This window comes from Mycteria americana, chromosome 18 (assembly GCF_035582795.1).
Source record: "Mycteria americana isolate JAX WOST 10 ecotype Jacksonville Zoo and Gardens chromosome 18, USCA_MyAme_1.0, whole genome shotgun sequence".
Lineage (NCBI taxonomy): Eukaryota > Metazoa > Chordata > Aves > Ciconiiformes > Ciconiidae > Mycteria > Mycteria americana.
Genome location: NC_134382.1, coordinates 2098042 through 2125826, shown reverse-complemented (window position 1 = coordinate 2125826; position 27785 = coordinate 2098042). Strand labels below are relative to the sequence as shown.

Here is a 27785-nt window from a genome sequence, read left to right as displayed (position 1 = left end):
TGAGATAAGTCACTGTTCTTGTTTTATGGGATGAGATGCCTTCTAGTTAGCTGGGCATGGGTGAAAGCTGTGTTTTCCCTTCATTGCTTTCAGCCTTTTCTTTAGGAAATTGCATCTTTCTGGGAATGGCCAGGTTCAGTGTTTAAACCCTGTCTTTGTTTTTTCTTCTCTTCTTACTCTGCCCCAAATGTTGGTGGTACATGAATAGCATTGCCCCGATGGTGACGATCCCATTTGGCCATGGATCCCCACTGCCCCAGAGATCCTGTCTCAGAGGTCTGGGGAACGAAGCACCTAGGAGGAGGTGGGAGAGGAGCTAATCCGTGAGTTGATTTGTCTCTAAGGCATGGCTCACAACATTTCTGCTGTGCACAAACTAGAAATGTCTGCACGCATCCAGAATACCTCGTAGGAGCGATGCTAAACTAAATGCTGGAGTGCTTCAGAGTTTCTCTTTCCTTGGAGTAATAATTTGCAGTCACCCCAGCTTCAAAAAGCACATGAGTCAGATGGGGGTGAATTATTTGTGATCAGCAGAGCTGCCTTCTCCTCCACGCCAACAGCATCTCACAAGTGGAGGATGCAGTGGGAGAGGCTGTGGCTGCCAAAGATGTCCAGACACGGGAGCAGGTCCATCCCGGACCTGGAAATGCTCCCTCCATCCCCGCTCCCACCTGGCACACTGGTCCCTTCCCATCCGCCGCAGCTGAGTTTTTAATAGCCATTTCCCTGTGAAATCAGGAAGATTGCTGGCTGTGAAATACAAATGATACGTACTAAATGCTGTGTAATGGATTCCTCTTGCAACGTTTTGTGACTGTGTGTTTCTAATAAAAGCCTCCGGGAGTGAGGCGGAGGCTTGTCGGCTGGCAGGGGGTCAGGATGCTGGGGAGGGCTGGGTCCTGCAGCTGGTGTGCGTGGTCCCCACGAGGCTTAATGGGCAGCTGGGGTGGCTCTCATAAGATGAAACAGCCAGCTACAAAACCCCACGGAGGATGTGTACCAAGGAGAAAAAACAAGCTCGTAGCGATGCTCTTCAAGGGGGGTTGTCCGTTCTCTGCTCTGCTGGTGGAGATGTGGGTGAAGATGTGGGGTTTGGGGGAACAGGGCAGCAGTAGGACTTGCTTTGCCTTATCACGGGGAACAAAGCTACCCTGAGGACATACCCTCTTGCTCAGGCTGGCTGTAACATTGGGCCGATCATGGAGATGTGCGCTACACAGTGCTTTAGCATGGAGAAAAGCATGTGGGCAGCACTTGGTGCTTTCAAACTGGGGGATGGATGAGTCACCCTAAGAGTTGTTGCAGAGGTAACCAGGGGTTTCAAGCTTTTTATGTGCAATTCAGCAGCATTAGGAGTATGGGGAGGTTCCCACGGTGCTCTAGCAAGAAATGGATTTAGAGGCGTGTACGGAAGGGGCTTAAAGTTGGCCCTTACAGGAAAGTACTCTAAGTGGGTCATCACCACTTTTGGGGCAGCATTGCTAATGAGATCCCTGTCTGCAGCAAGTACCAGTACTGGGAGAGTAATACAGATGGGAGAGGATGGGTTGGTTACAACCGAGAGAATTTGGTGCATCAGGGGAACAAAAGTGGTCTGAGTATGGCCACGGTGTATCTGGGAGCAGAAAGTGTGGTCCACGGCTGTGGGACAGGAGATGCTAACTGGGAAATCTCTGGCCCTGAAAACACCTTTGAAATGCATTTCCCTGGAGTGAAAGAGCTAATCAGGTCCTTGCTTGGTGAGCCAGGACATACCAGTTTATCTTTTCCTTGTGATGATGGGTCCTGGATGGTGGGTCCGTTTCTGGTGTTCACAGCCAAAGGATAATCAAAATAAAAATAAACCAGCTATGGTCATGACTCAAGGTGTGGAAAACCTGCCTGTTGTTTGATTTATCCAGCAGATTAAGGAGTGTCTTCTGCCTCATCTGCTGGTACCGGCCTGGAGGAAGGGTTGTTAATCGTGAAGGTCTGTTTAATTTAGCAGGGCAGGACTCTGTGGCATGGAAGCTGGACTAATTCAGACTGGTAGAGGAGCATGTTTTTAATAACGTGTCTAATTAACTGTGCAGCAGTTCACTCAGGGATGTAGTCGATTTGCTATTGCTCATAATCTGTAGATCAAAGGTGTCTGATTTCTCATAAACTGGTTTTGACCCCTGGGGCTCTTCCCTCCAGCTAATACCCCTCTGTCTCCAGCCATCCTTGGGCACGTGCTGGGCTGGAGGGTTGGCCAAGCAGCCTGGCCAGGCTGTTTTCTAGCTTAGAAACATGTGAGCTTTTGTTCGGCTGCAGTGGATGCCGGTGCCTCATGCTAAAGCCCTGCTCCCGCTGCCTGATGCAGGAGCATGCTGGGCTGGCTCTGCTTACCCCATCCTCTGTGAGTACTACGGAACAAACATCTCCCTGATAAGATACATCTTACTGAAGCTTCAGTTTCAAGGGGTATCCTAATAAATGCAAAGATGCCGGGACACAAGCTGCTGATAAGAATTACCCTGCTGCACATGGGTATCTCCCAGCCGCATGCATCACGGCTGCTGCGGCATTGGCTGGCACTTACCCTGGGCTGCTTGAGGTCCCCTCCCCACAGGCACAAATTGGGGCTGGGGAGGGCTTTTCATCCTGGGAAATTTAACAGCAATATTGGATGCTTCCTTCTGAAAGACTTGCCCTTGTCTAAATAGACCTGGGGAAGTCCTTCAGCCGGCACTGGGTAGAGTGTCAGACCAGATGTTTGCGCTTCACCCGTCTGACCTCCAGATCGATGGAGCCGTGAACTGTCCTTTGTTCGCCCGTCCTTGCTGTTGGACACCCGCTGCCACATCCGTGACAACCGGCCCGCTGCAGACAGCCACTGCCCCCAGGCTGGTTGGGGGTGTTGGCGCCTTGGGTGCTTCGCTGCCCCCTCCCCTGCAGCAAAAAAGGGTCGAAGCGATTTTGTTCATGCGTTTGGTTTTTGGGTGCTCAGTGTTGTGTTTTCCATGGTCTGGTGTTTCTCTGCTCTGTGGGAAGCAGAAACCCCCTTTTTTTTAGTGGGGCCGGCCAAAGCAAGAGCTGCTCCCAAGTGCTGAATGAGCGTTTGCAAGCCTTGTGCCATGCCTGTAGCGAATACCATCAGGGCTCTGCTCCCAGGCACATCACCGTGTGCTCTGCCCCATCCCAAGTGCTACCTCAGAGGACCCACATGTTTGGTGGCGGTTGAGCCATGTGGGTGCCCCCTCCTGTCACCTGTGCCTCTGCAATGCAACATTTCACTTTTGGGAGCTTTCTCACTTGAGTGACCCGTCGGGCAAATCTGTGGTATCTGAAGGAAAAAAAGTTATCGGAAATAAAAGGCACTGAAGGTCTGATCGTCTTGTTTCACACTTGCCCAGCTCCTCTGCGGTGGAAACCAGCTGGGTGTCAGCAGCTGTCACCTCCCTGGCTGGCATGGCGTGTCCCTGCAGGGATGCTCCTGCCTGTCCCACACCTCTCCCATCCCTCCATGGCTTCTTTGCCGGGCTCCCCGGTGCAGGACTTTGCTCTTTGTGGACTCTCCCTGGGGATCAGTCCTGGCCTGGGCACATAATGGCATGGGGACAAGTGGGTGTGTGGAGCTGGTGAGGCTGGGCTTGGCACTGCCCTGGTGTGATACAGGGAATATTATAATTTGCTTTTGACCATGCCTGGAGTGGGGCAGCTTTAAGGACATTTTTACCAAGTTCTTTAAATCTACGTCCCGTGAGTCAGAACTGCGTCAAGAGTTAATTATTTTCTCTGAGAGGAGTAAACAAAGGCTCAGCCAACGAGTTTTTATTCATCTATAAATCCCTGGCAGCATGAGCGGATAGATGGGGCCAGCAGCCCTGTGCATCCCACTGGTGTCTCTGCTGGGGGCGGCTGTGCCGAGGCAGCCAGCCCTGGAGCCTCTGCTCTCCAGGCAGCATAAATGAGGAGACACAGAGAAGTGCTGTATTCTCTGCGGGCAGGGGAGGTACCTCCTGTGAGTCGAGGAGGTATTTTTCACCCCGAGGAGATGTTTTCCACTGCCTGGGCTGCTGGGGTTTGATGGGGCGCAGACATGCTCCTGGCAGGGCTGGGACCAGCTGGTCCCCTCCTTTGCTGCCTACTAGGATGTGGATTTTGGGGAGACTTGCCTTGTGCATTTGGGGCGAGCAGCTCAGAGGGCAGCATTCATGTTCCAGGTGTTCTCGGTGAGCAGCCAGGTATGTGTTATGGCAAGAGAGACTTATTGAAGATGGCAGCATCTGATGGTATTTGCAATGGAGCTTTTCCAGTCGGATGGGAGAGCCCTGGTGCCCTGCAAGGCTGCCTGCAGTGTCAGCCCATCTCCCATGGGATCGGCAGCCCCAGTGCCCGTGGTGGCAGACCATCTGCCATGGGACTGTTGCTTTTGCGGCATCAGCCACACTGCCTCGTGGATGGTGAGAGGTGTTGGACACCTCTCCCATGGGCAGGCTCTGCACCTGCCGAGATCAAGTCAGCTGGACTCACTCTGGCATCCCCATTCAGAGGAGCGGTGCTGCTGCCAACCCCTGGGCTGTGCTCACCCTCTGCTTGAAAGCAGCCCACCTCAGGGCCAGAGTCATGTCTGGCCTGCGGTAGCATCACAGCCTCTGGGCTCTCCATGGCACCAGTAGCTTGTCAAGGTTTCTGGGGCATGCTGTGGTCCCAGGTGCTCTGGAGGAGATGCAATGACCACGCACGAAGCTGTGCGTGCAAGCTTGTGCTTTGCCTGGCAGGCAAGTGTGGTCTTGAGGACATCTATGTGGCCACCCTCGGCCCAGGCTACATGTGTTGCCTGCCATAAATTCCCTGTGCATCCCAGAGCCAGCAGCCTATCTGCTCCAGCGTTGCTGACAGTGGTGCAGGGTGCTGGTGGTTTCCCATGGCTTGGCCATCGTGGTCGCTGGCTGGCCCAGGCTCTTGTATGGCAGCAGCAAGACCTGCCACGGTGCTCTCAGGGGGCTCCATCTCCTGAAAGCATGGGCAAGGAGAGGGATGCTGTGATGGCAGAGGATCGAGTGCAGTGTTGGGAAATGAGAGAAGAGCGGTGTCCTCTTCTTTTAGTGTTCCCAGGTGTTTGGGTGCATCCGTGGGTGCTCAAGCACATGCCATAGATCAGAGTCCCTCCCTGAGCAGGGATGGGACTTGAGCCCTCCAGACATCCCTTCCCATCCCACTTGTGGGATTCAAAGATCATTGGGAGTGCAGCAGCAAGGGGAGGATGAACTTGCTGCTCCTTCACATGTTTTCCTCCTGCAGACATTTATAAAGGCTGCTTCATGCTGAGTAGGGAATTTGGGCGATGGTGCATTCCCTGCACAAGACTTTTCACCTGATTTCCTGTGTCAAGGCTGAGGAGGTTGTCAGGTAACGCCTCAGTCACTCTGTACACTAAATTTTGGAAGCATGGTACTTTTATGAGGCCCAGGCAGCAAGCCCTAAACACTGCAAAGCTGTACGTGTTTGTCTGCTCATCCTTTGGTGCTCGGAGGTTGCAGGGCTGCTCTGTTCTTGGTAGGGTGGTTTTGCACATGGGGAGGGAGTGGGGGTGCCACGGTGGATCCTTCCACAGTCCCCATCGTGCACCCATGCAAAGAGCACTGGAGGCCTGGGGTGCTGAGGAGAGGGTGCAGACACAGCTTGTCCCAAGGGCATATCTTCCCCGCAGGGTCCACAGGTGCCTGTGGGTGAGCTTACTGCTGGGTGCGTGTCTCTGGGTTTGCATGGGCAGTGCCAACCACTGTGGTCACTTCAGTGTCATGTGCTGGAAGGGTCTGGGGGTGCTGATCAGTGCTAAGCCAAAACCATGCATTGCAAGGGGACAAGGTGCTTCATGCTTACTGATTTCTCCAGCCTCTCCTTGGAGCATTCTGGGCCAGGCAGTGGGGAGTGCTCCCTGCCTCAGTTTCCCTCCCAGCCAGTGGGGAAGAGTGATACCTCCTCCTTGCACAGGCATGCTCTGGAAGAGCTGGTCATTGCTGCAATACGTGCAAGAGGCTTTTACCCGTAGTGAGAAAAGACAGTGAAACAGGGACCTTCCCCACTGCAGAAGCATGGTGGCAGTGGTCTGTCCAGCACCAGGTGTGCAGAGGGATGCAGAGGAGCCATGAACTCCTAGTTACGTCTGGCCAACACCCACGCTGATACCTCTGCCGCTTTTATCCTCAAAGCTTGCTCGGGGGGTGTTCCCGTTGCTGTGCCTCCTTGACAAAGCATCCGAGGTACAGAGCGAGGAAGTGGGGCTGCAGCATGGGGCTGAACTGCCTGGTTTTTGGCCTGGAGAGCTCTCAGCACTGGATCCACCCCCACCAATGCTCACCGAGTTGTCCTACATCCCGGCTGTTCAGCTAATACCCCAGGCATCTCTCTGGTTTGACTCCTGCCGAGATGTTGGCTGAGTTGTCTGGGCGACTGCTGCAGCTTTTGCAGAACCGATGGGTTGTTTCTTCTGCCAGGGTTTGGTGATCATGCCTGGGGGGCCGGGATGGATCCTGCAGCGGTACTTGTAGAGCCACCATGGCCTCTCTGCAGGCAGCACCTGGACCACGTGCTTTAGGCATCCTCCTGGTCCAGGAAGGGTTTGCTGCGCAGCTGGAAATGTCTGCATCGCTTTGCAGCGAGTCCTCGGGGCACTGAGGCATCTCCATCCCTGGAGCTCTCCCAGGCTTAGCTAGGCAAAGCCCCAGCTGCCCTGGTCTTGTGGTGGGGACGGGGTTGGACTGAGACCCCTGAGCTCCTTGCCACCAGCCCTGTGGGATGCTGCGGAATCATTCCCCATCCTTAGACTGCACCATCCCTGCTTGGTGCACGGCAAAAAGTGTTGGCAGGGGAGAGGAGAGCTGTTGGTCCTGGGGCTGTCCTTGCCCCACAGATCTGTAGGGGCTCCGCTGACCACATGAAGGAGCTGCTTGAGAGCAAATAGTTGTCTTGGGGATGATGCTGCTATCAGGAAACAACTCTAAAGTTGCTAATGTTGTCCTGACACTGCACATGCCTCGCTCCTGGATGAGACAGGGTGAGGAGCTGCCTGGGGCCGTGCGACGCTGCCAGTGAGAGGGGTCTCAGGCGTGTCCGTGGCTCTCGGCATCCCCTGGTCACTGCTGGTACCCAGCCTGGAGCCACCACGTCTGCTTGTCCCTCCTGGCTTTGTCCTTTTTTTTTGCCCAGTGCGTTGGGGCATCTGTCTTTGCTGCTTGACTTCACACTTGAGTGTCCCCATGGACTTGCCTTTCCACAGCTCTGGTTGTGTTTGCTTTTGGTGTATTTCAAAATTCCTCTTTTTCTCTCCTTTATGTTTGCTGGCAGTTGATTTTTTCATTGATACATCCTTTTGCAACTGTCTGCATCTTATAACTGCTAATTTACTGCTGCCAACTTCCCTTGGTTTTAATTTATACAATATGTTTATTTTTACTGCAATTTTTTTCTTTTATTCGAAGCCAAGATAATTTTTAGCTAAAGACGCCTTCTTTTATGATCGCAGATTTATGAGATTTTGGCAAAGCCTTCTTAAGCTAGCTGTAATTACTATTCATTGTTTTGTTTACATTTTTCCCCTAATCAATTTTTGCTAATAATCCCTTTGAAATTTTGGAAATTGCCCCTTTTCCACCTCCGGGTGTGTTTCTTTTTGGTGAGTGCAAAAATCTCTTTCCATATACGTGTAACCAGATTATGGTTGTCTGTACCTGCGCAACGGCTCATCCTCGGTTCATTGATGCACTCCTCTTCCGCTGACAAAATGAGGTTTGCTCTGCAATTACCCACATCGGTTGTATTAGTTTTGTGATGGAAATGAGTCTCCACAAGTGTTGGGGTCTCCAGGATGCCATCCCAGTGGCAGCCTGGACCCTGGCATGTGCTCTCCTTCAGCCCCATGAGCAGCAGAGCTGGTTCATAAGCTGCTGCCACCTTCTCCAGGCTGGTCTGCAGACCTGCAGATACATCCCGGTGTGGACGTTCCCCACTCCTGTACTGGTCCCCGGTCCCCCAGCTCCTCGAGGCAGCCCTTGTTGGGTGATGGCACCTCTGCTGTGGCACAGATGCAAGTCGTACCTGAGATTTCAGCCCTGGAGAGGCTTCGCTCTTCTTGCGGTCCCACAGCCCATCTCCTGCCTGCTTTGGGGATGCTCTTTCCCAATGGAGGGCAGCTGGCTGGCTCCTGCTTGATGGGGAGTGCTATGATGGATGGATGGAGCACATCCCTTGCCAGGGCAGGGCCACCAGTGAGCAGGAGCCTCATGGCATCCACTGGTGGAGCATCTCCTTGGTTCAACCTGCTGCCTGGGGAGGTTGTATTAGTGTGTAATGAATTACCCAGGCGTAAAAGAGGAATCCCTCTCTGTGGTGAGGTATTGAAGATGGGGTTTTCCCAATGAAGGAAACATTTGCAGCTTGCTAAAAATACCCACCGCCCACAGCTGCTGGCTCCACTGTGGCTTTATCTGCAGCAGGGGGGCCTAGAGGGGACACAGGGTTTGCGTTCCTGGCGTGGCTGCGAGCAAACCCCCAGAGATACCAAAGTGGTGGCGGCGGAGAGATGTTGTGGCCTCAGGAGCTGCTAGAAGGAAGCCAAGCTCCTTGTAGGGATTTTGGGATTTCCTGTGTCTCTCCTGGGTAGAGGCTTCCTGTGGCCGGGAGCCTGATCCGGAGCACCCTGCTGCCATGGCCAGCCCAGGGCGCGGGGCATCCCTCCGCGGCTTGGCAGAAACAAGCCTGCAGCTGGCCCTGTGGTTCCTCCCAAGCCGTTACCACTTGGAGCTGCCAACCAGAAGCAAATTTACAGCCTGTCAGTAAAAACAGTGAAAAGCAGGAATACTTGGCTGTCAGGTAGGTGCACAGAGCCAGACGAGCGTGGTGGAGGGCATCCCCGCTCAGCCATGTGCTCTGTGTGCTTGGCGGTGGGGGAGTATGACAGTGGGTCTGGCACTCTGCACGGCAGCACCGGCAGTGCCGGAGGAGCAGGAGCATCCGCAGGCACCAGCATTTGGGTGCCCAGGTGCATGTGACACAGGTCGAAGGCTGCTTGATGCTTATTCTTTGCTGGGGAACTCCCCACCCTGGCTTGCTGGGGCTGGTGTAGCCTGGCTGCTCGTGCAGCAGTGCCTGCCTGTCCCTGCCTGTCCCTGCACTGCCGTCACCTCCCTGCAGCCGCCCTGAGCTCTGACATGAATTTGTTGCAGGGGACTGGCTGGAGCCAGGGATGCTTGGAGCAGCTGTCCAGGCTGCAGGCAGGGGCTGGCTCTGGTGGGGTGGGTACACCAGCGCAGCCCTCCAGCCCTGGACAGCAGCTTTGAGCATCCCTCTGCTTCAGGCAGCTCCCCACGTTGCTTTGCAAAGATCCGGTCACGGAAGAAGTTAACCAGGTTAATCTGCCAGGCTTGCTTGGCTGCACCAGGTCTTTAATTCTCCTTCGCTGGACCCTGGTCCTGCCTCCCCTCGCCCCCTCCGTGACGGTGGCTCTGTGTGGCCCTGCCTTTACGAGCCAGGCCCAGGGCTGTGCGGCACAGCTGCGCGGCGCTGTGTGGTGGTGGGGCTTTTGCTAGAGCCTTGGCTGTGTTTGGAGATAATATCTTTCCCCCGTAAATGTTATTACCCTGTATATGTTCAGGCGGGAGGGAGGGGCGGTCACCATCTGTGTTTTCCAATAAAAGCAAATTAAAATTGAAGCCCATTAAGGGTAGCTCAATTGGGATGCTGAGCAGGGCTCCAGAGCCTGCTGGGAACAAGTTGCCTGCAGCCTGTGCCACCATGCAGGGTGACAAAACCTCATTTAGTGCCAGCAGTGCTGGGAGGTGGGACAGGGGCTCGCTGTGCACACCGTCCCCACTCTGGGTGGGGGTGGCTGATAGCACCAACCCCAGGGGGAAGGGGAGGCAGAGCTGGCCAGAAACCCATGCCCTGGGCTCATGTCACTCCTCCTGGTCCCCTCAACGCTCATCACATCGAATGATGGGCAGGGGTTAGTGGTGAAAAGGGATGGGTGTTGTGTGAGAGCCGAGCACGTGCTCTTTACCTGGTGATGCTCTGCAGCCTCCGGGCTTCCTGCTGCATCCCAAATCTCCTGAGGTCACCTCGCCCCTGTGCCTGGGGATACAGGCAAGTAGGTCTGGGGATACAGGATGCTGTGTCTGAGATACTGGAGAGTGGGTCTGGGGTATCAAGGGGGTCTAGGTGGTGTGGCCCTGCACCCTGGGCATTACACCTTATACCAGTTGGCCCCAACCACGGTGGTGGGAGCAGGTTATTATGTTGTAAAGCAACTCTTTCCCCTGGATGCTGTAGCCAGGAGCCATACGTGGCATCCGCTGCTGCACACCATTGGTAGTGGCTCTGTGTTTGGGCTCCAGTGGTGATGGCCATATGCTCATCTGTGCCGTGGGGCCAGCCCCGTATGGTGGCTGTGCCACGCTAACAGCTGGACCGGGGCAGCGCATGTTGGAGGCTTCCGGCTCCTTTGGGGCTGGAGCATCTGCAGAAGGAGCTTGTGGGCATGGGGTCTCCAACCTCCCAGAGTGTCCCTGCCGGCCCTGGAGAGGAAAAGGGACCTGGAGGCTGTTGGGAGGGACATGGCCCCACTCCGTCCTCCTGGGGGATGGCTTGGTGGGGAATTTAGTCTTTGCTGGGCTGTCCTGATTGGGTGGATGAGGCTGGATGCGGGTGAGGACAATGCTTGCTTAACCTTGGGATTCCCTCCTGCAAGGTGTCTTGCAGACGATGGGGTTGCTGCCACTGCAGGGACTGAGTCATTAGTGCTGACAGTAGCAATGGCTGTTAAATGTCTGCATCTGTGTCTTCTCTGTGTGGCTACTGTGTTCCTGGAAGCAGGAGGAGGGCCCCTGCTCTCTGGCATTTAGCATCTGCATTGTGTCCTCCCAGCAGCCTGCCCTGGGCTGAACTCGGACCACCTACTCGGACCCAGCTCTTTTTGGGGCAGATGCTGCCAGCCAGGACCGTGGGTCCCTGGTGCTGCTGGAGCAGCTTTCTGGGGTCTCTGGTGGGGTTATCAGGTTTCTGCTGACCTCTGGGGCAGATGGTGTCGGGAAGCTGGGGCTGGAGAGGATGCATCTGCAGCGATGACTGGGGGCGATGTGGCAGCCTGATGGAGTGTGGTCCTCCCTCTCATCCAGCCTAACCTGCTTCTTCAGCAGAGGACCCAGGCTGAAAGATCACAAAATCTGAATTCCCAGCCCCAGCCCCTCTCAGCTGAGAGCCAGAGCTGGGCTGTATCCATCCCGGCCAGGCAGATGAGAGGGGCAATCCTTAGCGCTTGTCTGCCTGACAGTGACGGTGTCTGGACAGGCTGATGGTCAGTTTGGTGCTTAGAAAGCAGGATACATGCTTGGATAACTTGCAGGACCCCTGAGGCTGTCGAGTTGGGCTTTCACCTTGGTTTTGAGCTTTCCAGCAGTGGAGCAGCCAGCACCATGCTGGGAAATGCCTGCAACGGCCGACTGCTTCAGAGGAGGGAGGAGCTGGGAAGAGGAGCTGTGAAGCTGCTCCTCCCAGTGTGCTGGCTTTGGGTCACGGTGGTGCTCGGCACCAGCTCCCGGCTCACCCATTGGCATGCCCTATGCCCGATGGCAAGGTGCAGCTCTGCTCTGAGCCCTGCTTTCCTTATTTCCCAGTCTAGCAAGGGCTGGGAGCTGAGGGCCTCAGTGCTCCCCCTTTTCTGCACAGCAGCATCAGACCTGGGTTTGGTACCCTGAGGATGGGTCCAGTGATGCATATGGTCAGATGGGGCATGGGGGATCAGGGGAAGGGAGGGACCTAGGTGGGGATGGGGAAAGCATAGCGCAGGTCATGGCAGCCCCTCCGACAAGGTGCGGAAAAATGCAGGGGGAGTTTTCAGTGGGGCTGCTGAACCACCGTGCTAAGAGCAGGGCATCCTGGGGACATCTCTTCGTTTGACACCAGTCCTGCCTCTGAGTGTCACAAGCAGCTGAGCATCACCCAGTAGATGGGTGAAGGCATCCCAGCAAGCCCCACCCAGCAAGCCCCACCCAGCAAGCCCCACTGCTGAGCCCCACCAGCTTCCAGCACAATCCCCTGCTCCCCTGCTGGCTCTGGGGCTGACTCCTGTTTCACAGGGCTTGCAGGCAGGCTTGGGTGACATCCTGGTGAACTGAGGGGCTTCATGGCTCCCCAAAAGTGGTGACATCTCTCCCTTGCCAGCACTGTGTGGTATCTCAGGGGTCAGGCCTCCCCAGTCGGTGCCTTGCTAACCCCCAGAACTTAATAGCCTGGGGGGCTGCAGGTCAGAGATGCTCTGGATGACGGAGATGCTGGACTCACCGTTATTCTTAGGTCTCTGAGTCTGGCTGGACCTAATTTTCCAGGGAGAGGTGTTGAACAACCAGATACCTGTCTGATGGGTTTCTTGCAGCACCGGGACCACCATCATGACGTGGTACAGCTGCCCTTGGGGTGGCCTTTGGGGCTCTGAGTACAGGGTGGGATGCTGGCGGTCCCCATCCCAGCTCAGTCAACTGCTTCTTCTCGCTCCCTATCAATCACTCTCCCTCTTGGAGTTTAAGTGGATCCCTGAGTGAAGTATCCAAAATATCCTGTAGCCGCCGGCTCACAATGCAGTGTGCTGTTCCCGCGCCAGCGGGTCGGCCAGGGGGGATTGGGTTTCAGTTTGTTCCGCTGGCCATCAGCCAGGCAAAGCAGAGCTCAGGGCTGCAGAGAAGGGCCACTGGGTTTGCTCAGCCCCTCTCAGCTCTCACTGGCAAAAATATTATAATAAGGCTCCAGTAAAGCACGGGAGGCAGAGAGGGGCCTTTCAACTTCTGGAAGGGTAAACAGATCTGTGGCAAGGGCTCCTCAGGGTGGGGGACAGACGGGTTTTTCATTAGCCGCCCCCCCTGCATGGGGATGCGGTGGCTGTGCCTGAGGACAGGCTGGAAATGCGGTTTCAGGAGCACGTGTGCCTGCGCGGAGGAGTTTATCCCAAGCTGCGGCGTCTCTGGCGCGGATCCTGGTCTTGCTCCACCCAGCTGGGCTCCGGCACTGAGCCTGTTCTGCAGTATCCCTCCAGCCTGGACTGATCTGATGTGGTGCGTTAGGTGGGCTTCCAGGTCACGTCTGGGAGATGGTGACAAGGCAGAGTCTCCCCCCTGTGTCTGCCTTGGGATGACTTTGCTCCCAGCCCATCGGAGAGGTCTGGGCAACTTCTTGCCTGCTTTGCATGTCCAGCACTGGCCCCAGCTGATGCGATCCTGGGTCAACCGAGAAGCTCGCTCCCTGTGTTAATAATATTGTACCAGGATTAAAATGCTGGCAAGTTCCCTACCCTGAGGGAGGAGCTGGCGTGAGAAGTGAAAGGGGAAGGGAAAAAGTTGTGGGTGGAAAAATGAGGGTGGAGGCTCCAGCTATCTGTGGGGCTATTTATTTGTCCAGCTGTTTCTTTATCTGGATGAGTTTGGAGCCTGTGAATGTGAAGGATTTGCCAGGACTTCTGAGAAACTCGGGGCCAGATGCTCTAAATTGGTCTAAATTGGCAAAACTCCACGGAAGTTATTTTTCTGGACACAGAGAAGTGTGTCTGCAATGTGCACAGCTCCTCTGTTAATCTCTTGCCCCTTCAGCCTCTCTGCCACTGTCCCTTGGTCCTGTCACTCTCCATCCCCAGTCCTGGCCATCCCACTGCCAGCACGCAGCGTGATCCCAGTCTTGTCCTTCCCTCCCAGATCTGCCCACCAGTCTCAGTCCTGACTTGGCCAGATGGGAGGAGCTGGTGCAGCTGAGATCCCCACACTCATCTCGCTTGTGGCTGAGCAGCAAGAAGACCACGCAGAAGTGTAGGAGCCCCCCACCCAGGTCATTGGCATAGCAGATCACCAGTTTGACAGCATCTTAGCTTAGCTGTTGAGCATCTGGAGGTGGTGGTGGTACAGTGGTGATGACGCATCTTTAGATGCAAAGTGCTCAAGCTGGAGCCCTGGCATGCCCTCGTAGCAAGCGGCAGTGCTGGCGACGGGTCCCAGCGCTGGCAGAAAGTTGCTTATTGAAAGCATCTTCAAAGTGAAAAGGACAGGCACTTATCTCCTAACCGTCCCGTGGGGAGCAGCGCGGTTTCTGGTGGGAAGCGGGCCAGAGTTGCGTCTGCTGGTTTCGAGCAGCTGCAGATTTATTTATAATGCCGTGGGTAGCATGTGAATCTGCAGATAAACACGCGGGAGGGAAGAACACAAACAACAACATTGAGAAAATGCTGCTCCGGAGAGAGCATTTCACTGAGCTGCAGCTATCGCCAGCCACCAGAGATGGGCCAGGGGCCAGACGCCCGCCCCTCATGCTCCCAGATGGCTTTGCTCCATGTCGTCACTGTCATTGCCGGGGGGTTGTTCTGTCCTGGATGCTAGGGGGGTCTTTATGGGGCTGCCGAGGCACCAGCCCGTCACCCTGTTATTTGGCACTGCCAAACCGGCAGGATGGCACTGTGAAAGCATTGGCTGTGACAGTGGGTGAAGCTGCCGAGTTTGCTGGTTGAAGCAGCCACCTTCTTCTCTCCACGGTTGGCAGGGTGCTAACAGTTGGGCTTGGGATTGCCCATCCAGAAATTGGTCTGTCTTTGTTGTCCCCAGCCCAGGAGTTGGTCCTTTTGGGTGCCTGGAGCAGGGTATGAGCATGGGGCAGCCCGCAGGTAGGATCAGGAGACCTGCTGGGTGGGATATGGCCATAGCAGCCCACCACGGGTCACCGTGGGTGCAGAAGTTGCAAGGGGCTGAGCGCACTGAGGCCAGCCCCATTGGGACTACGGCGGGTGGAGGAGCTGCCTCTGGAGGATGGTGGGTTCCAATTCCTTGGGGCTTATCACACCCTGTGTAGGGCTTGCACCTGTAGCAGAACTCTGTACGACTGACATCTTGGTACCTGGAGTCACCCATCCACTCATGTCCATGAGTATGTCCTCGGTTATCATACCTTGATGGCCAGAAGGAACCAAGGTGACCTCCTGCCCAGTGTGTGCTCCTGCAACATGTGCTTCTCCCACTCCTAGCTCACCCGGGATGGAGAAGGATGCAAACAGTGCAAGATCTGCTCCTCTTGGCAATTACTCTTCAGGGGTGATTACCTTCCCTGGTAAAATCAAATCTTGTTTGCACGTGTCTTACTGGGTTCAGCTCCCAGGCAAAGCTGTAGCTGCAATTTCCCTCACGAGCTAAGGAGCTCTGTTTCCTGCTACTTTCTCCTGGTGTAGATCCTTGTAGACCACAATCAGTCATCTTGCAAACTCCTCTTTGATGAGCTTCCGCAGTCCCCCTGCAGCAATAAAAACTCATCCAGCTGAAGGAGAAATAGACCCCAGGGGAATCTCAGCCTTTCTATTGCGTGGCTGAGGTGGGTGGTAAGGCCTTGTCTTGCTTTCTTAAACCTTCCTGGTTTATTGATTGCTAGTTTGGACTCCATTCCAGCACTTTCAGGATGGAATGTCAGAGCAGGGCTTGGCTGCGTCTTTATGGGGCCTTCCTCCCACCGCAGTCTGTCCACCACTGCCTCTTGCTGTGGAGATCTGAGCAGGTCTGAGCCTGAGAGAGAGGCAGAGAGAAGCCCCTGCAGATGAGGGATATGTTGGTTCATTGGACATCACTCCTGATTTTGTTTGCTGGAGAAATGAATTAATGCACTTCTTTTGTCTGGAAATAAGAAACTTCTCAGGGATAAGACAGTGATCTTCCGTGGAGGACCATGTGGCCTCCTTGACCTCAGGTGGGGGGTGAGGGGTGCTCCTGGCCAGGTATACGGGCAAGATGACTCTGTGGCAGGCCATTATTTGGACAATAAGGTGTTTTGAAGTCAGCCATCAATAGATGATGGAGCAAACCCACGACCACCATTGAAACCCATCCTGGCTTCACATCCACTTTTGCAGTCAGTTTGACTAACCAGGTTTGCTCTGATTCATGGGGACCAGTTATTCACAATTTTCTGTAATTCAGGCAACTACTGCTAAGTGCTAACATGCCAACCCATCTCCAAATGGACTTTAGACAGGGCAGCAATTTGGTAGAAAAGCTGTGCAAAAAGGGACACATTGGGATGTTACAGCTGTGTGCAATGAGAACCACAGTCTTGGGGTCCACCTTACACAAAGAAGGTTGATAAACAAGAGCCTCAAAGAAAGGAACCTATTTTAGGGTGTAAGAATAAGGAAGCTCAGCTAATTTAGTTATCTTGGAGATGATTCATTTGCCACCCTTAAGCACTACAAGAGGGAAAGGAGGTTTTGGATAGCAGAGTCTTTGTACAAGTAAAAGGAAATCTAATAGCTTGCAGCCGAACAGTGTAAATTCAGACTAAAATTAATGGAAGATTTTTTTTATGAGAAGATAATTGACCATTGGAAAAACTTGCTTAAAACCTGCAAATTTCTACTCCTCCTTGACTTGTGTCAAAACAAGATGTCATTGGGCCAGCTGGGGTAGATGCATCACTCCAAGGAGATGTGCAATTCTTCAGCTGAGGATAAGGGGCAGTGGCGAGGGCTGTGGGCAGTGTGCTCTGCAGTAATGCAGCGAGCACAACACTTCCATTGCATTGAGTTTTCATTAAATAAAAGTCTTTTAAAAATGCAAAATGCTTCAGAATATTTTTATTTGGGGAATTATTTATACTGTTTTAGAGTGTATCTTCTTTTACATTATAGTCACTGCTATTAATATACTTACTATGCACCACTGTCATTGATAGTTAAGATAAAGTAACAAATTTAAGGTTTTTTTAAAGTAATGCAGCTTCTAGCTAGCACTGGGTGAAAAATGTTGTTTTCCTTTCAGATCAAAGTGCCACTGGTGTTTTAATGAGAAAGCCAGATCCTCTGATAAAATAAACACTATTATTGAACTATGTAAACAAATATTTGGTTTAAAAAGAAATTTCATAAATCTGAATGACAACTGTTTCTGGACTAGCTGTTTTCCAGAACTCTTCCTAGTGGGAAAATTTGAGAAGAACTATTTTTGCTTTTTACTCTTGGAATAAAACCAAATTTTGAAATCCTGGTTTCCTGTGAACTGGAAACCGCTGGCTCTAACCAGGAGTAACAAACAACCCACAGTCTGAAAATGATTTACTGCCAGAAGTAGGTGCAAGGAGCATATCTGTGCCGAGGCACTTTTTGGCTTGCCGATGGGAAAAGGGGAGTTCATGTGCGCTGTCGGGCAGGCTGAACAGCAGTCATTTCTGTATCCAGGCTTGTCTCTTAAATGATGGGTCTGCTCAAGGCTGAGCTTTTCTTCCTTCATTTTTGTTCAGCACAGTGAAAGTGGAGAAGGTGGAGATGCTTTTGGGGGATTTGTGGCAGGATGCTTGGTTTTTTGGTGGTAAGGAGCAGCAACAGGACACGGTTACAGTCAGTAACTCTCCGTCCCTGTTGTGGCTATGGGCACTGGCACCATTTGTTGGGTTATAGGATGGTGGCTGGAGATCTCGACTATATTGGGGTTCTTCTGATTGATTGCTCTCAGTGAGCTGATGCGGAGTGGGTGTACGTCTTGAGCATAAGATGCTTTTTCTTGAGAGCTGCAGAGCCCTAAAGCTCGACTGTTTCCCTGCCTGTCCTGCATTAACTGAGGGGACAGGGGAAGAGAAGCTGCAAGCTGAATTTTGTGTTTGTGTCTTGAGTGTGTGCGCGATGGATGCTTTCCAGCATCCCTGCAAATGCAGCTGGCATCCAGAGTGCATGTGCTGAAACTGGGGCAGATTCACATTCTCTCTACAGAGCAGAGGGACATAATTTCTTCTGTGGGCATCACCTTGGTCTTGGCCACAGAATCACTGGCCATATGCTGGCCTGCACAGTCTGTCCCACAAGCATCATGCTTTTCCCATGCCCAGCCTCAGTGTGCAGAAACCTTTGGGGGTGATTTCTAAACTCCATTTTCTAAACACTGGAATATTATCCTATTTTCTTAAAATGTCAGCATTAGGCACGGTGCAGAAAAATCCCCATCTTGCAACAAGCATGCAACTGCAGACCTGGAGGATGGACAGTTACCCAGATTGTGGAAACCACTCATGGAAGTGTCTGTCCAATGTATTTCTGATGGGGCCATCTGGCCCGTTCCCATGCTGGATGGGGAACACCTACACACGTTAGCCCAAGTATTGGGGTGCCATAACCTGAGCATCCCTTCTCATGCCATCAGTGTAGTTAGGCCAACCTATAGCTATTTGGGATGAAAAAAACTTCAGTGCTGGAAGCGTGATGAGCTGTAGAAAAGACAAGGAGGCTTTGCTGCCCGCGTGGCTTAGGGAGAGTTCTCTCCTCTGTGTTGGCTGGCAGTAGCGCCACCTGACCTATTTCAACCCAAATCGCCTGGAAAACCAGCTCTAACGTTGGTTTAATTTTTTAGTACTTTTAAGTCCTAAAAGTGCTGTTCCTTCCAGTGTGCTACTGCATCACCAAGAATTCTGCCTACCATGCAAAACGCTGAGAAAAAAGTATCCCGCTTTTGCAAAAGAAACTGGAAGGTGATGGAGGAAACATGCTCAGGCTGGGCTCCTCGTTTGCAGCAGCAGAGCTGCTCTGGGGCTGCGGTACCCTGATTCTGGATTTTGAGGAGGAAAGTCCAGCTGGGCTCGTGGGTTGAAGAGCACATGCCCCCATGCATTGCAGGAGACAAGGGGGCCAGGGAGCAATGGGCAATGGATAGGGAAGCAAATGGGTGAAGGGACTGATGCCGGGCTCCTCCCCAGCTGAGAGCTGGCCAGAGGGCTTGGCGCAGGCTGGGCTCGATGGCTGCAGTTCTGGGCTGGCTCCTCTCCACCTCTTTCCCCTTCACCAGCCTCAGGCCATTGACCAGATGGCCACTGACTCCTTGTTTCACCTTCTTCCTGCAGAAACACTGATGGACTCCACAACGGCAACAGCAGAGCTGGGCTGGACGGTGCATCCTCCCTCGGGGGTAAGTTATCCTGTCGCTTTTACAGGGGCCCGGAGCCTGGTGTGGGGTCGCCTGCTGCACGCGAACGTAAGTGGGATGGCTCAACGAAAGTCACCCACTGAAGCAGAGTGCCTTGGCCATGTTCACGGGTCTAGTGGGAAGAGCACAAAAGAGGATGACAGTTGAGGTTTCCACTAGGAGGTGATGCTTCCAAGAACTACCCCAGTGCTGGAGGAGTGTAATTCTTACCCTACAGCATTAGGCCAACATGATGTTGGAGGAATCATACTCTCCATAAAGCTGGCCTGTAGCCAGTTAAAAATCACGGAGAAGGAGAAATGAAATGCCAAGACCACCATCATTTCTCCCCAGTAGCTCACTTGTTACCCCATTGCCTGTCACACAGAAAAGGATGAAGGCATTGGCCTGCCCAATTGCACCCACAGCAGTTGTTTGATCAAGCCCTGAAATGACTGTCCAGCATCCCTGGCATCTCATGGAGGGACATTTGCTGGCTCAGCAGCAACTGTCTCTCCGCTTTACTGGTGCCAAGAGTCCCCTGAGCCACATCCCAAGACCACCCAGAACGGGCTCCTTTAAAGAAGAGCTTAGACAAGGCAATGCATCTCTGCACTCTTCTGCTCATGACAGAAAGCGAGAGTGGCCCCAGCACCTCCATGTCCCACAGGTTTTGCATGGGGCATTGAGGAGCTTCAGAGCATCCCGTCCTGCTCTGGCTGTGGTGGCTGGCAGCAGCATGGAGCCTCAGTGCCTGACACCCCCGACCTGCTCCCGTGGGCTCAGGTGGCCTAATCCAGCCTGGCCAAAGCCTGGAGATGCTTCCCATCCTCATGCATGGAGGTGGTAGCTCAGGCGCCATCCTGCCCTCCATCTACCCTCCGCAGGGGCTGGATGAAGACATTTCTGTGGACCTCACCCCGGGGCTGACAGCAAGTCCCCTCTCCGAGCCAACTTGGCAGAAGAAAAGAAATGTCCAAGAAAAGCCTCTGTTGGGGAGATTAAACCCAGCTCCCGAGCAGCCTGGCTGCCCTGCCGCGCTGGGGCATGGGCGCTCCTGGCACTGGTCCCCCATCACCATGATAAAGCCCCGCGCCCGCCTGCGAGCCTGGCCGCCCCACCAGCGCCAGCCTGGCCACCGAAGGGGGATGACGGGTGCACAATAGGCAGGAGCAGAGGTCAAGTCTTTTTCTCTCCTCGCCCAGCCTTTCTTGTTTGCGGTGTTTCCATATGTAAAGCATGCCTTGCTCCTGGCTCCCCAGCCCCACGGTAATGAGGCCTGGGCCTGCTGGAAGCCGTCTCCCTGTATTATTGTGCTGCCTTCTTCTTTTGAGCTCCCGGCATGTTAATTAGAGAGCAAGGAGAAAGGGAGAGGCTTCTAACTAAGCGTTGAGGAAGCACAGGGGCTGGTGCATGGGGGTGACTTTCTCTCCCAGCTGAGAAAAGGGAGCTCAGGAGCCCCCTGCTCACTGCTGCAAGGATGCAGGAGGATGCTGGGGGTCCTGAGCAGCCAGTCTGGCCCCAGGGGTGCTCCCAGGTCCCCTGTCCCCAGCGGGATGGAGATCCCAGTCTAGAAAGTCCAGTGCAGCCCCAGCGTTGCTGGTGGGAAGGAATCGCCTCCTGTCCCCACCTCCGGGCAGGTCCATGGTGGGGGACGTGGTGCACGTTGTGCCCTGCATTGTGCACGTCATGGGTGCTGATGCTGCGGTGCCTTCATGGCTTCTCCCAGTGTGACCTTGTGCCTACTGCCAGGACAAGGCAGGGCATCTTACCCATGGGTGGCTTGGCTTCAGCAAGGTGATGCAGCAAGGTGATGCAGCCAGCATCACCTGGAAGACAAAAGCTGCTGGGTGCTTCTCCTGTTTATTTCCTCTTTGGTGATTATTAATGAGCTGAAAGCCCAAACAGTTGCTTTTTCCCTGGCTGTGGAGCTCCTGTGCCGCTTGTAGGTGTCCCCATGCCCTGCCTCCACCGTCTACTGTTCTTCCCCAAGCTGGAGAGACTCTCCTTCCACCACGTGCTGCTCCTGCCTGGCCATGCTGGGCGCTTCAGGCTTGTGTCCTGAGCCCTCCCTGGGGGCTGTACGGATGTGGATGGGGACGGGGCAGGCACTGGGCATCCTTGGGTCTTGGTGGCTGACATGCTGTTTCAGAGTGAGTGTCAGGAGTGGTCCAGGCAAGGGAGAGCCACATCAGAGGCAAGGCAGGGGAAGGAATTGCTTCCCTGTGCCTTGTCCTTGATTCTTTCATGCCCCCCCCCCAACTGCTGCCCTAAAAAATGGGGAGATCCTGCAATTTTCCACTACGACGCCAAATTTATTTCTGGAAAATAAAGCAAATGCTCCCCCTGTGTTTTGCGAGGATGCTCTCCTCCTCCTTCAGTGACGGCAGCAGATTTGCAGCCACTTCCAGTCAGAATTTGTTGGAGCTGTTTGGGGATCTTCCTTGACAGCCTTCTGTTGGGCTGTTAGCCTTGATGTGCGAGGAACAATCTGTCTCCCATCTCGTGAGCCTCCCTCTGCAGTCCGGGATGCCCTTTTGAGGCCACTTGCAGGCTGAGGGGCTGGGGGTGCTCTGCTCCTGCAGGGTTTTCCCTGGGGACCTCGGTCCTGGCATTGGTGCTGGATCTGGGCTGGAAGCGTTGGCTGTATTGCTGCCCTGCCCTGGGTGTTGCGATCCCACATCCAGGGCAGGGTTGTGCTCACAGTTTCATGTCCGTGGGAAACAGCTTGGCCTCCACTTGAGCAGGTTTATGAGCAAGTTCATGAGAAGCCGTTCCAGCTGGCTGGGACTGTGTCACATGCTAGCCGGACCCTGGTCCCTACCTCCAGCATCACGAGGGTGCTGCGGGTGGGGAGAGGGCAGCATGGGGAGATGCCCCCCAGCAAGGTCTGGGCTGGAGGAGATGCTCTGATAGGCCAAGTGAAAGGTTCTCCTCCCACAAAGACCCTTTCCCATCTTCGCACACAGCAGAGGAGTGGTGGCAGGTTACAGGCTGCAGCTCTGCCCTTGCCTGGTTCATCACCTGCCCTGAAGTCTCCCCATCCTACAAAGGATGGAGACAACAACAAGTGCTGAAGAATTTGGAAAAAAAACAGCCTGGGGAAAGGGCAGGGAGCTGGACAGGGCCAGGAGGTGTCACAGCAGCCCTTAGTTCTGCAGACTCCTCCAGAGCTGGCAGAGTCAGCCGTTAGTCAGCTGCGGGGGGAGCTCGTCTGAGCTTCCCATGGGGATATATGTCAGCTCCGAGCTGTCTTGCTGGGAAGGATGTTACTGTCATGCCATGGCTCATAGGACATCCGTAGATCCAGTTTAGAACAGCTGGGGCTGGGTCCTGTGCACACCTGCAGGAGGGACTCCAAAGCATGTTAGCCCTTGAAGGGACAGGATGAGGGCTACCAGTGGGATCTAGCCCAGCATCTCCCTTTCTGGGTACACAGCGGGGTCAGCCAGGCTCCCATAAACCTTCCCTTCTGCCTCTGGGGAGAGGCTGCTGGCTACTGGCCCATCATGCAGCTGGCCGCCCACACCGGTGCTCGGGCTGCAGCCAGCGAGGAGGTTTTACGGCGACGTTATGCGTTCCTGAGAAAGCGGGTCCTGTCTGCCACGTCTGTAACCGTAGCGGCACCAGTGGGAATACGTCTGCTAAAGGCATCGTGTTACTTTGTCGGGAGGCTCTGCCGTACAGTGCAGCCCATGGGCGAGAGTGCCTGCTAAAGACATTACTGCAGAGGAGGTGCATGGCCCCACCATGCCCTGCCACCTGGCAGAGATGCTTTACCATAAATCTGGGCATGGAGCACGGTGCTGCTGGCAGCGAGATGGCCCCAAGCTCTGCTGAGGGCTTGGGCCGCCTTGTCCCCATGGCACAGAGACTGCCCAGCGTGCAGTGTGGGTCAAACCCTGCTGGAGCAGGACAGAGGCACGTAGGTATGGGGTGCTTGCAGGGTGGTGCTGGAGCTGAACTGGGGCGAGGTGCTGGGCACTGATGGGGCTGCCTGTGTGATGCGGTGGGCACAGTGTGGTGTAACTGGTACTGGCAGAGCCTGCCCACTTGGCACATGGTGGGGTTGGTGAGAGGTGAGGTGGGTGGGGAACATCAGTTTGGTGCAGCCCCCTGATTTTCTGTGTCCCGTCTGCAGTGGGAAGAGGTGAGCGGGTATGACGAGAACATGAACACGATTCGCACCTACCAGGTGTGCAACGTCTTTGAATCCAGCCAAAACAACTGGCTCCGGACCAAGTACATCCGGAGGCGAGGAGCGCACCGCATCCATGTGGAGATGAAATTTTCTGTCCGGGACTGCAGCAGCATCCCTAATGTCCCAGGCTCCTGTAAGGAGACTTTTAACCTCTACTATTTTGAGTCAGACTTTGACTCAGCCACCAAGACTTTTCCTAACTGGATGGAGAATCCTTGGATGAAGGTGGACACAATTGCTGCCGACGAGAGCTTCTCGCAGGTGGACCTAGGTGGACGGGTGATGAAGATTAACACCGAGGTGCGCAGTTTTGGGCCTGTCTCCAAGAATGGTTTCTACCTGGCCTTCCAGGACTACGGAGGCTGCATGTCCTTGATTGCCGTCCGTGTCTTCTACCGCAAGTGTCCCCGCGTGATCCAGAACGGGGCCGTCTTCCAAGAAACCCTCTCGGGAGCAGAGAGCACCTCGCTGGTGGCAGCCCGGGGGACGTGCATCAGCAACGCAGAGGAGGTGGATGTGCCAATCAAGCTGTACTGCAACGGGGATGGCGAGTGGCTGGTGCCCATTGGCCGCTGCATGTGCCGGGCGGGCTATGAGTCGGTGGAAAACGGGACCGTCTGCAGAGGTAACCGCTTGCCTTTGGTCTCACTCCGCATGCTCGCCTCACTGCCGGTGGGCTGTGCTGATGGTGGCAGTCGGGATTTGCATCTGGGATCTGCACGAGCCACCTGGGAGTGACCTCCTTGGGCAGGGGTGGCAAAGGAGCAGGTGGGGACATGGGAGAGAAGCATGTGTGTGGATGCTGACTCCTTCCCCAGCTCCTCAGTTCCTGCCCTGTGCTCATCCATCCATTGCAGAGGCTTTGTGTTACCTCTGGGTCCTCAGAGCTACCGGGTCCAGGGGTGCCGGCCTGTTGCTGGTGCCCGCCGTGCTCTCCAGGTCTTGGAGGGACACATGTCTGTGTAGCCTTGGTGCGTGCCACTGATCTGCAGTCACCCCCCAAAATACTGGAGCTGTTTTCACTTTGGTTTGTGCCCTGTGCCTTGGCATGGGCTGAAATGCTTCTGGGGTGAGGGGAGCGGGAGTGTAGGCACTCAAAGGTGATGCAGTGGGAGGGAGCATATTGTCTGAAGCATTTTCCAGGTGAGGTGTAAACGGCCCAGGGTGGGACATGGTCACGGGCTGTTCAGGGCCAAGGCTCGCCTCTCCAGTCTGGGCACCTCTGAGCCTGGCCCCTGAGGTCCCTCAGCAGCCAGAGGTCTCCTGCCCTGTAGATGCTCTCCTGACCTTGTAGATGTTATCCTGCTCTGAGATGTTCTCCTGCCTCTGTAGATGTTTTCCTGCCCCTGTAGATGTTCAGAGTAGACTCCAGGAGTGCCCGCTCAGCTCGGCTGAGCACCATGGAACCAGTGTGGTCCTGGGCAAGCGAGAGGCTCTGCACCACCCTCCCTGAAAGCACCGTGCCCAAACCCATCTCCGTGCTCCTCCCCAGCCACGCTTGGGCTTGGGGAGGGAGAGAAAGCAGCTGCTGGGCTTATTGTGAGAGAGATGGGGACCTGAGAGCTGCACGTTTAATGGGCACCTGTGGCTGTACCATGCACGGAGCAAACCACGGTGTTTGGCAAACAGGCTCTTCTCCCCCCTATCCCAGCCGAACATCAAAATCCCATTATGGTTTCGATAGCATCGGCACACTCTGAGCAGAGCTGGGGTTTCTCTGAGATCAATTATAGATACGTCGGTGGGCATTGAAGAGCACAAGGAAGGAGCTGTGTCTCCTCTCTTCTTGCTGCAGGAAGGGGTGGCCGGGTAGCACCGAGCAAGCATGGGGAAGGTGCTGGTAAGTGGGGAGGTGGACGGACAGTGGGGAGGGGGACGGACAGTCTCTGGCTGTGGTTGGCTGAGACTGCAGGTTGGATAGTCCCCTTGGAGAGGGCACCGCGTCTTCTGCTGGTGGCTGGGCTGCTCATGCATCAGGCATCCTGATGTGCCGGGGCTGTTATTTAATACCCGTTCCTTGAGCTACTCCTCACTGAGCTACTGAATGTCTCTTTCCACTGAGCTCAGGGTGATCAAGTGTCCTCCAGCTGTAGCAGGGACGGTGCTGGGGACGGGGACAGCAAGGAAGTACTGCTGCAATGTAGTATGGAAAGGGAGCTTGGCTAATCCCAGCCTCGAAGGGAAGATGGGTGTTTTACAATGCCCAAGTGAAGCATTTGTTGCAACACCAGAAAGCCAAAATGATTCATGTCAGGTTTTCCATCTCAGCCTTTTTTTTTTTTGCCTGAGCAGACCTAGCCCTGCACAGTGCTTTGCTCTGATGCAGCTACGGTTTCTCAGGGCTCCCTGGTCCTGCTGCCAGCCCAGCCAAGAGACGGTCGCTTTGCATGCCCCAGAGCTCCCAGGACCTCTCCCTGCAGCCTGGCCTGGCGGGGCGGGGAGGGGAGGCAGAGCAGGCAGGAGCAGGCCAAGGTGGAGGGAGCAAGCAGGAGGGAGAGACCGCGTCTCCTCTTTGTCTGCGCAGCAGTAGGATTTTGGGAGGTCCAGTACCTCGGCAGCTGTTTCTCCAGTCGGTGCTGGCGTGCGCCCGGCCCCATGCTCCCCACCGTCATTAATCACGCGGTGGACGGCAGCCTGCCGTCTCCATGGGGCAGCTGGGTCCGGGGCTACTTCCCCTTCCTCTTACCCTTCCCCTTCCCACGTGGGGCTGCACAGTTGGGGGTGGATGGGGCCCCAGAGCTGTGCCAGATGGGGACACACCCTCCGTTTTCCCTCAGCAGCCCCCAGAAGAAGAGTGGGGACTGGGAGGAGAGCCAGCCACAGAGTTGGCAGGACAGCCGTAGCATCCCCAACCTCTCCCAGCCCCCGCAGTGAGCCCCACAGAGGACTGTGGAAGAGCCTGGTCACCCCAGCTCGGTCGGGCAGCGAAAGGGCTCTACTCCCCAGCTTAATTGAGGAAGGACCTGCGGGATGCAGTCCTGCATCCCTGCCCACCTCCCATCATGTCCTTGCCCCTGGTCCCTGCAGAGGTAGTGTACGAGCCGCCTGGTTTGGGGGACTCACTCGTACATGTGGCCGGCAGGTTTTCTCGTGTTTCGAGGGGTGGGAGGGAATCTGGGCCCCTTTCCAGAAGCAAAACAAAAGCAAATCCGAGCTGGCTTTCGGGGCAAAGTGCTCTCACACAGCTCAGACGCCCGAACGGGATGTGGCGGGGTGTGTGGGGGACATGGCTCACTGGTCTTGCCCCACCAAGGGCTTCTGGTGGAAAAGGACGTCCCAAGCAACGGACGGCCCCTCGGTGCAGCTGCAAGGCGCTGGAAGGAGTTGCTCATTTTCTCTGCTGGGCTTTTCATCTGGCTAGTACAGTGCAAGCCTGCTTATGGCAGTGTACACAAGGGATATTTATGGAGGAAGTTCATGCATCTAACAGCTTAAGCTCTTCTAAGCTTGCAGCCCCAGCACAAAAGGATTTGGGGGCCGTTAACAATTCTGTGTGGTTAAGAGATTTTCATTTTGCTGGGCCTTGCTCGCCAATCCCGCAGGGCCCCGTGAGGGGCTGGCTGCCCGCTCCTCTTCGCTCTGCTTCTCCACTCTCTTCCCAGCTCCTTTTCACTGTGCTGGCAAGGGACTCCATGCATGCGCCTCCCTGCACCGTCTCCCCCCCAGCCCGATACGCCCAGCCCCATCCTCCCCGCTTCACCTTCTCCTGCTCCCTGCCTGTGTCTTTTTTCTCCATCTCCCTGTTCTTTGTCTGCTGCCTCCCCCCCCTTCTCCCCCGCCTGTCCCTCCCATGCAGCATATTAAACGCATTTCTCTCTCTGCCTCCCTTTTTCATTGGCTCCCTTCTGCAACGGCGGAGGCAGAGCTATTGTGCTGCCTGCTCTCTCTGTTTGGACTGGACGGTAGACGAACACTGCCTGCAAGGGTCTCTGCCTGCTCAGGGATGGCAGCAGCTGGCTGCTGGTCCTAGCTATTGAACCCTGCATCCATCTCCAGCTCCTCTCCAGCTTTGAAGGACATCTGCCCCTGTGTCTGATCACTGCATTTGCAGTGGGAAGCCTCTTCTTCATTGCACTTGTACAACGCTGAGTGCGGGGAGTCCTGGTTTTGCTGTGGTAACAAGGCAAAAGCCCTGCAGAAGCTGGTGGTGACACTCTCTTGCTATCAGAGACATGTGACGTCATCCTTTGGGGTCACAGGCATTTCTGAGGAGGAGAGGAGCTGGTGATGTGCTGGGAAGAGGAGAAACCTGGTCACCTAGGTGGTCTGTAGAAGATCCAGGCTGCCACCTGTCTTCTTCAGCTGAAGGTGGAGCTGGGCCACCCCTGTGGGGATCCTGAGGGCTCAACAGTGTGTCCCCTTCAGAGCCTGCACTGCTTTCCTCCTTGCTCCTTCCCTGGGGGGCAGAGCCAGGAGGGAGGATTTGGGGGTCCTGAACCAGCTCCAGCACCCAGCCTCGTGCCGGTCCTGTCCAGCCCTACCAACACCGCAGCCCAGTTACACCACCGACGCAGCTGGATACTCCCAGATCAGCTCCAGCACTGACTCAGCCCAAGTCCAGCTCTACAGGGAGAAGCGTGATCTCCAGGGTTATTGCTGTAGCGGGCTGGTACATGGGGTATCCCAGTCTGGGGCTGTATAGGGCTGGTTGGTAGGTTTTGGTC

General features: G+C 55.0%; 1 protein-coding gene across 2 annotated transcripts in view; it reads left to right on the top strand.

Moving 5' to 3' along the window:
• Positions 1-27785, top strand: part of EPHB2 (EPH receptor B2) — a 129647-nt gene that overhangs the window by 19733 nt on the left and 82129 nt on the right. For both annotated transcript variants that reach the window (XM_075520318.1, XM_075520316.1), the window contains exons 2-3: positions 18859-18923; positions 23062-23746. In XM_075520318.1, the coding sequence (XP_075376433.1) occupies positions 18859-18923; positions 23062-23746 (750 nt within the window). The remainder of the gene's footprint in view (positions 1-18858; positions 18924-23061; positions 23747-27785) is intronic.